Consider the following 9702-nt stretch of genomic DNA (forward strand, 5'->3'; position numbering starts at 1 on the left):
AATCAAGCTTTATACGTGATTAAAATACCTTGTATGTATATAAAAATAAGAAATGGTAACAAGAAAAAAAAGAATATATAATAATGAAAAATTCGAAACTCCACCACCCAACTTCCTTCTCCATAATAAAATTTTCAAAAATCATGTCACCCACCATTTTTTCTCAACAGGGTACACGTCCGTGTCAGGTTTACTACGAGTCGAGAAATTCGAATTCAGGGGTACCCCGAGAACGCGTGATCGTACCAACCAAAAAGGAAAATCCTGACTAGTAGTAAGGCTGGGGGGGGGGGCTGTGTGATCGGACAAAAAGAGGGTGGAATCGATTACGTATCAATATCGATAGACCAAGCTTTGATCTTACCAAACAAGTAACCACGAATCATCGAAGAGGTTTGGTTTACTGTAACAGACGATACCGCAGCATCTCCGTCAGCAGCTTCGGGAGCGTCAGTGTCGGTGGTGGCAATGGCGGCGTACACCACCAGACAACAGTAACCAGGACCGCCGACGATGTAGTGAATAAGGAGATATCTCAGTGAGTGAGGGACCTATATAACTGTACCGGCGTGTCTGGGTCAGGGGGCGGACCCCCACGTTATAGTATACTCTGTATATCGGACAGGTGTATTCCATTCCGACTCCACGAGTTCTCGCGTACACCTTAACTCACATCATCTAGCTACCGCGAGTCATCTCGCTCAAGAAGTTTGTTAGATCGATCTTACTGCTGTCTTGGAGTAACAGAGAAATTGGAAAGAACGCGAGACGTTTGGATCATCGAGAATCGTTAACGTAAGATTCTTCCTAACCTAACCCCCCTAACCCGGTGTCAAAGTGCCGCGTCCCGTTCCGACCCTCTGGTGGACATTGTGACATACTGTGGTTTGTGCCCAAAGGGCTGTCGGACAACAACGTTACTCAAATTCCCAGGACGATATAAGGTATTTCATTTATACACGTTATATTTATTTATGCTATCATTTTTCATCGAGACGTCACTTTTTATTCATTTTCTTCATCTTATTGGTTATGTATTTTCTCCACGGTGTTGCTCGCAAGACCGTTCATTCTCCTATGCCTGTACCGAGTAACGTATTCCTACTGGAAAGTGCATCTTAATTGATATCACGCAGGCATTTATGTAATTAGAACTGATTAAGATATCCAGTGTCTGAGTTGTATCTGAATTGCACTTGCATTATTCGTGATTATAAATAGTTTGCAGTGCATTGTAAACAGTCCGTGCTTACGTACTCGTGTTATTCGATGCACATGGTCTGTACTATATATGTATATAGTGTCACGTTAGCGGTATGCTAGCACGTTATGCTAGGTAACCACGTGGTGGCTCTTTTCCAATCGGATACGGCCGGTTAGTCTCGTCTCGTTAGGACCAAGATTCGCAGAAGGCAGCGGTGCTTGATCGATGCTGGAAACTGGATGCTCATATTTTTTCAAGCATGCCCAATCTAAATCCTTCGGTCGAAGGGTTCGAATCGCTCACTTGCGGATTCTCCATAACGAGCTTCGTCCGTAGCGTTGCGGTTGACCTACTTTTTTTTAAATTTCGATCGGTTCTTCGGCGCGAACCACAGGAGGCAAATGAGATCGAAATTTTAAATAAATGATAAGTCTGATCGATGTAAGATCTTGTGTTTTTTTTTTTCTTACTAATTATTGATCCTGTTCTTCGTGTGCAAAATGAAGATCATTCAGGTCGAGGTCATCTTTGGGGAACATCCAGGAAATGAATGTTGGTATATATATATATATATATATATATATATATATATATATATATTTCGGGCTAGAGTATACGATTTTTTTATTCTCAATATCTTTTTTTTTAACTTGCCAATCTTCTTTCTCTCTCTCTCTCTCTCTCTCTCTCTCTCGACTCAACCTCAATATTACCACGGTGGGCCTCTCTTGCAAATAGCTCGATATACTGAGATTATCTTTGACCTACTTACGGGTCAATGTTAAAGAAAAAAAAATGTTTCTCTTTTTTTTTGGCAATACTAGCAGTACAGTAAGATCGATCAATTAAATATGTCGGAATACTTAATGGCAATTACTTTTTGTAAGGGTCTTTCTTTAATTTAGTCGAAAGTATATGTTATAAAGTGACAGTAATGGGATTCCTGGGTACCGGACTCTCCTAAGAGGCTGAGATGAAATTTTTGAAATTCTCAATTCAAATTAAATATTGACGTAACGTTACCGTAATACCAAAAAAAATACTACAAGTCAAATTGTCACACGTGTAAATTAACCGGGACACTGTTACAGGTCTTTTCAGACATTTATCAATATTTACTTATAACTATTCCTAACCGGTACTTAAACTGCGTCTCGTAAAACCGGTTTCTCCTACCGATCTAATCCACACCTGGTAAGTCAAAGTTAACGATAAAAAAAAATATTACAATCAATTCAAACACTTCTAGATCACTGATCGATTGCCGAAAAAATTTGGTTAATTTGACAATCCATTTCCAAAAGTCTCATAAATTTCATTCCCTGTACCGTAACCGTATTAAATTCGTAAAATTAACCGGTTATTGCCGTCGACCCATACCAAATTTCCTTACCACCGACAATACACTCGGTTTGTAAAGAGTTCGCTGAACTGCCATATATAACGAATATTCATTCACCATTTCCACGGTGAGTATCTTCGAACCGACTATACCTATACTACATATCCAACATGAGCCTGCGTAAGTAACACGTATATGAACTCTTGAACTCGTACGAAGTACATAAAAAAAGGAAAGCACAGCACATTCACAAACAATCGGTATGAAATAATAAAAGCCATACCGAGCTAACGTCCCTTCGTCGTAACTCTTAAAATCGTTACAACCTATCAGAAAACCAATAGGGGACATTTTACGAGGCTCTTAAACACAGCAGCATAACTCAATCGAGACAAGCATAAATAAATGCACAAACAATGACATAAACATTACCACGTGGCACGTTTGACAGATGGAATATGATATGAGTCACAGTGAGTGATAATAACCATCATTAGCATAAAATCATTGTGATTCTCATTGTCGGTACATGGTTTGTTGCCTTTGAGACAATTGTCAGCAGACTATGCGCGTCTTATCTAATCAGAACAGGTAAAACGAAAATTTCCATTTCAGTATGTCATACAGGGTGTCTCGAACCCACTGCAGGAATTCCAAAAGAGGTATTTCAGGTCATCGGCTAATCAGTATGGTATATTGAATGTTGATTTTTTTTTTCTATACGCTCACGGAATGATTATGATAATTTCATTGGTACACCTGAAAGAAAGGCCAGGATCTCCATAGGGGTCATCATTAGGTACGCAATCGTCATACGTATTGTACATATGTGTTACTTGGTTCAGGATTTACCACGAGCAATGGGACCGTTATATGTATTTGGCAATGAGCCACTATCTTTTTCTGTCCTATTTTCAAGGTTAGCGGTTAACCACTAACGTGCTAGTCACTACTAATGACGACTGTGGAAAGATTATTTTTACAAAAATAATATATATATATATATATATAGAGAGAGAGAGAGAGAGAGAGAGAGAGAGAGATGATTAGTATCTGATTAGATGGTAGAATCAAAGGATGATTAATTATATAGCGTAATTATAAATAACCATTGAAAAAATGTTGACTATCAGTATACTTGTGATTGAGGCTGATTAAATAAAATTATTTGTCATATTGTGATCTGTGCTTTGTGCGATTTTTATATTTCATTTTTAATACTTAGAATGAGGTTTAATCAACTACTTTCCATCTCGATGACTTTCATAATGGATATATATATGTATATGTTGTGGGAACGGTTGCAGGTCTGGCTACATTTGTGCAGCATCCACTTAGCTTTATCTTATATCTGAGATTTTAGTTAAGAGATGCTGGTACTTGGTGTAGCTGTTATTATTATTTATGGGTCACATATATATGACACAGGTACGTACGTCCGCATTGTTTGGTAATCGACATTTTGTATGGGATAATATTTAACACGAGTGACCCAGCAATTGCTATGGGAGTCTAAGGTCCAACGGGGCGGTAACAGCTTTGCGTTTGTTGTTTCGCACGTGGAGAGCCCGAGGCATTTTTAGAGAGTTAGTGGCACGGAAATGAATGCTGTAACTTATTGATATCGCATAGGTAAGCTCTATGGGAAACGACAAAATTGTGTACATCGAAAGGAAGACGCCATTCTGTGTGACTGTTGAATTTAAACTTGATAAAAGTTGACGGTCAGCCAACTGTGTCGTATTGGGATTCTTTTACTTTTAAAAAACAAACTGACACCGTTGCTTCCTGAATATATGCCAATTACGCCAGACGTGGTTAGAATCGACCAATGACAAAGTCCCGTGGGATTACGTCGAGTCTCTCATTGGCTGTAGATTTTAAACGGCGGATCTGCCGGTATAAACGGTGTCGAATGTCGGCGTCTCTTTGCCTACTTGCCTACATATTGTGCCAGCTGGACGGGATTAATGCTTTTACAGTGTTTCTCTCTCTCTCTTTCTCCGCGAAGGAAGGTCTCTTACGAAAGGGATGCACTGTTGTTCCTCTTTCATGAATTTTGCATTTCCGTTGGCACCACTGACCGACTTTGCAATGCGCAGGCAACTACACGCGCTGCGCATGCGCCGAGACGAGACTGTTGTACCGCACGCGTGACAGCTGCATTTCTTAGGCTTTTTCAATAAGATAGAATCGCGCTGTCTCTTTAGCTTGGAGAGCTAAATACTTGAAGATCGAATTAATGACCCGTGACCAATATGTATCGGAGATTTATACGAAACGTGCTTCTTCGCGAAGTATATATAACGGGAGAGAAGAAATAAACACGGATATCGCATGGAATTTGGGACAGGTATTCCTGAGGGCCTAGTAACTTGTATATATATATATATACACGTGGATATATATACATATCTAAATCATGCATGCCATCGAGTAACGTATATTCGAAATACATGAATAAAATTTCTAAAACGGTGCTATACATTATAAACTAAACAGTTTCAATGAGATTTATATTCTAGGTTACGTTCTTATAGTTTCGTCCTCGTCGCTCTCGTGACTCATTAGATATTCCGATCGTTAAATCTGTCGGGACTATAAAAATGTTCTCTCGCCAATTCCGAAGGGAAATCATTAATTATTATCTTTCAATAATCTATGCATGGAGAAGCAGTAGAAAAATTAACGGTATGGATTAATTTTCAAAATTTACCCAACGTACCTATTGCCGAGTGTGCCGGCCTTTTTTTAGTATTTATTATTGCAGACACGTTCCAGCCGGGTCGGAACACTTTGTTTAACGGACTTGGTCCACCAGGTCATCGTGCCGTTGCATTAGAAGGAGGGATGCTACGACTGCATCTCTTCGGTGCTGCGCGTGTGTGCATTATGGAAAGTGGTGACGTCACTTCCGCTTTGGAGGTCGCTTTGCCTATAGTAATACCTTGTCTTTTAATCTGAGCTCGGGTTAGTTGTATGCAGTGCAATTAAATTCTCGTGACACTTTAACATCTTGGAATACCCGGTGCTTCGCGATGCAACAGTTTACTGTGTATATGAGTGCATGTAACGAGTAGGTATATTATGTAGAAAAGTAGGTAGATGAAATGGGGTAATATAATTTGTGAAAATAAGCAGGCTGACGTACTCATTCAAATTGCCATAACTCATTCACGTCTACCGAATGACTGTGCCGAAGACCTAGAATTATGATACATATATGTTTAATGTATGACACTGGAGACAGTTATTTTCCATTCTATGAACGTTACCCACGTTATGGTTTAGAGCGTTCGTAAAAATGAACAGATCTCCAGGCAAGAGCTTGCCCGTCAAATGGAATAATTTTTATTCCTCTGTCAGTCGCTACAATCAATTAAACAGATTAAGACGAGATTACACAGTCTCGTCCAGTCTGACCGTCTCAGCCTGGAGGGACAATCTTCCAGGATTCCAAACGTCTAAAAAATGTATACCATAAGAAATAATAGTGACTCTCATCGACTCGTCCAATCAGCCTGAAGTCTCGATTACGAAAATGAAAATGATGATTGTGTAGTAGGTGAGAAACAAATTTTTTGAAATTTTCTTTTGTTTCAGCGCCCTCAGTGCCTCACCGTGGAACCTAACGCGGAATGCGGTTGCATATCCTCATACTAGCCTGTCTCCTCCTTAAGGGGGTAAGTGACATTAATTTAGACACGATTCTCATTAAAAAAAAAAAGAAATAGAAAAAAAATCAAATATATGCATACGTAACAACAATATACAAGATCCAAGTGTGAATTTCTATGAAGAATCTGAAAAAATAAATAAATTGCCCAGCTCGACGGTTCATTCAAAAAGAGTGATACCGTCGACCTCGGATGATCTCGTGAGGGTAGGTTGGTACTCGGCACGAGTAATTACCACATTATAACCCAGATATCACGTTCGCTACGCAATGCCGTTACCCAGTGCTCTGACCCAGAGCTAAGGGCTACAGGCCTGGCTGTGCCTTGAAATGGTGTTCGCTCTGATCCGGCCAATCCGCCATTTGCGCCGACGTAACGTTTGCTCCCGGCATGTATGGCGATGCCGGTTATCCAGTAGTTTCAAATTTTTTTCTTCCTTCCCCACGTTCACACGCGTCCCAGCAAGAGACGAAATCGAGGCAGATGTGATTAGAATTTACGACCCGATCGATCCCGGTCGTTTGCTTGCCTCCCGTCCAATGTCCACCTAATGGCGGATGAGGTCTGGTCTACGTTGGGCTGTCCGAAATAAATATCTAGATGCGTGACGTCACTGTCTCCTCGATGTCCTACGATGACGAGAACCGGGCCCGGATCTAAGGAGGCGGTACTGGCTCCCTGCACGTAGTCCCATGGAAGAAGGAGAACGAGGAGAATAAGGACGAGAAGGAAGGAAAAGAAGGCTCTGAAGGAAAGAAGAAAAGGTGGGAGCGAGGAGTATCCGAAGCAGTTACTGGCCGATTGACCCGCGGCTAAAGACACGGGTGGCCCGTTATGCCCGAGGGTCACGTGTGACGCAATCCTGCACGACCACGAGGTCCCCGCGACGATGCTCCTATTCCGCACGGGGCCTCTCCCTTCGTCATTCCTCGAAGAGTCTGGGCAGGTTTGTTAATGGCGCGTACTGAAATCGATGCGAAAACTTGGAATGCGACTGGGACAGTCATTGAGTAAAGTATGAGTACCGTCGCGACAGGAAGGCGCGTTTACACGTACGTATCAGGGGGTAGAGAAGGCCCACTACGATGTATGGTTAAGAGCGGCATCTGGGCCCAGCTTGTAAATCCTCGGGAGGGACTGATTCGTGGACCCCACCAGTCACTTGCTCCCCTTTTCGTGACGAGCGAAACGATCAAACCAATTTTTCTTGGTATTCAGGACTGGAATAATTTGTAGCCGCGTTCCCATTTATTCTACGGCTGGATGGAGACGCGGCATTATTTAAGTGACCCAGAGAAGACGCGAAACGCGCCGGGCAATTGTTTGCACGATTTCTTTGATTATTGGGACCGATCAGACCCAAGCGGTCAATAAACGTTATCGATCTCGGACGCGATGTAGTCGGGGACTCGGATGACTCCTCGACACCGATACGGAATACCTAACTAAGGATTCTAAGCACTACGTGATTATCGTTCTAACCTCAAATAACATCCTGATCGCGATACGCGTCACGTTCACGTTAAATCTTGCCGTATGGGTTCTATAGGCCTGTTACGTAGGTACCTGCCAAGTGTACGGAGGTATGCAGGTGTCAGACGGGACTGTGAACATGGTCGAATTTTCTGATTGCAGCTGACTCGCGGCGAAGATGTGGAGGTGATAGAGGCCGTTCCTGGGGAGGACAAGAGGAACGAGAATTCAGGCTTGAACCGTCAGGATGCGGATATAAGTGGCTCGGATCAGTTGGCTCTGGAGTCAATGGGGGAGAATGATGCCGGTGGAGGTCATTACAAGCCTGGCGGTCTTCGAGGTCATCCTCTTTCCTTGCCACCGGGCCGTGGAGGTCTTGGTGGTTCACCCCATTCGCGACCTCATCACAACGTGGCCTATCACGGACCGCCGCCGCCTTTGCCGTCAAAGACGCAACCGGAAGCCATGGACAAGATCTACACCACTGGCAACGAGGTGAGCGGGGAACCGTGGCCTGCTCCCACGCCGGATATGCCCAAGATCATTTCACTTGACGTCAAGTGCGAGAAACACCTGATGAAGGTGTATCTCGGTTTTGACAAACCGTTCTACGGCATTGTCTTCAGCAAGGGTCACTACAGTAACGTCAATTGCGTCCACTTGCCCGCCGGCCTCGGCAGGACGTCCGTGAACTTCGAGATCAGTATACACGCTTGCGGTACCGCCGGTAACACTGAAAACGGACTTTACGGGTACGGCGCTGAATCTGGATCAGGCACTTACTTCGAGAACATCATCGTCGTCCAGTACGATCCCCAGGTGCAGGAGGTCTGGGACCAGGCAAGGAAGCTACGTTGCACCTGGCACGACCTCTACGAGAAGTCCGTCACATTCCGGCCATTCCCAGTCGACATGCTGGACGTGGTCCGTGCAGATTTCGCGGGCGACAACGTGGGATGCTGGATGCAGATCCAGGTCGGCAAAGGGCCTTGGGCTTCCGAGGTATCCGGTCTGGTCAAGATTGGTCAGACGATGACCATGGTCCTGGCTATTAAGGATGACGACTCCAAGTTCGATATGCTCGTTCGTAACTGCATGGCGCATGACGGGAAGAGGGCCCCGATTCAACTGGTCGATCAGAAGGGCTGCATAACTAGGCCTAAGCTGATGTCAAGGTTCACCAAGATCAAGAACTTCGGCGCCAGTGCTTCCGTACTCTCCTACGCTCACTTCCAGGCCTTCAAGTTTCCGGACTCCATGGAAGTTCATTTCCAGTGCACCATACAGATATGCCGTTATCAGTGTCCCGAACAATGTTCAGAATCGGCACCTCTCTTGGATCCGCACGCGGGACTTCTCGAGGATCAATCGAACGCACATCCGGATTCCAGCTACGGTTTCCCGCCGCCTTTGCCTCTTCCTCTTGAAGCTTATCTACAGGCTGCCGCTGGTCGACCTCGGGACGAACGTCGTAGAAAATCACGAGAGGTCATAGCCACTCCGCAAAAAGCAGTCGGGGTTAATCGTATTATACGCGTAGTCTCAACCGGTGACCTCACGTTCGCCATTGACGAATCTAACAACGACCCGCCTGGAGCCACTATGGTATTTCCGGTGAAGGACAGTGCAACCGGCTCCTCGCTCATCTGCATGACCACCCCAGGCTTTGCCGTTACTCTCATCGTACTTCTCGCCGTCCTCCTGGCCTCGTGCATCCTCTCGATCTACCTCTGCGTGCGTCTACGACCGTTCGCCAAGACGAAGAAGACAGTGGCGACGTCTTACGGTAATCAGCCGGTTCCCAAGAAATCGACAAAGGCCTGTTTCTATTCGTAGAATCCAGCAACGTCTGCACCCTGTCACTTGGTCACTTTTTCTGGACACCTCCAGAGCACGTTACCGTGAAACCGCGAAATGGCGAACAGGAACTTCCGTTCTGATAATCCATTTCCTCAATCATCCTTCGTCGTCTTTAAACTTTGTTTTTCTTTTTCCTCACTTTTCTT

General features: G+C 44.1%; 1 protein-coding gene across 4 annotated transcripts; it reads left to right on the forward strand.

Annotated features, from left to right (window-relative positions):
- Nucleotides 1-329: 329 nt before the first annotated feature.
- Nucleotides 330-9696, forward strand: LOC107271852. Of its 4 annotated transcripts, none has more exons than XM_015748345.2 (3): nucleotides 330-944; nucleotides 6150-6229; nucleotides 7859-9696. In XM_015748345.2, the coding sequence occupies exons 2-3, from the start codon at nucleotides 6185-6187 to the stop codon at nucleotides 9530-9532; spliced, it is 1719 nt and encodes a 572-aa protein (XP_015603831.1). In that variant the 5' UTR covers nucleotides 330-944; nucleotides 6150-6184; the 3' UTR covers nucleotides 9533-9696. The 4 variants fall into 4 exon arrangements, with proteins under 4 accessions (XP_015603831.1, XP_024944849.1, XP_024944852.1 ...); XM_025089081.1 differs by lacking the exon at nucleotides 330-944 and adding an exon at nucleotides 4647-4899; XM_025089084.1 differs by lacking the exon at nucleotides 330-944 and adding an exon at nucleotides 4900-4923.
- The last annotated feature ends 6 nt before the right edge of the window (nucleotides 9697-9702 follow it).

This window comes from Cephus cinctus, unplaced genomic scaffold, assembly GCF_000341935.2.
Source record: "Cephus cinctus unplaced genomic scaffold, Ccin1 Ccin1_scaffold1043, whole genome shotgun sequence".
Taxonomy (NCBI): domain Eukaryota; kingdom Metazoa; phylum Arthropoda; class Insecta; order Hymenoptera; family Cephidae; genus Cephus; species Cephus cinctus.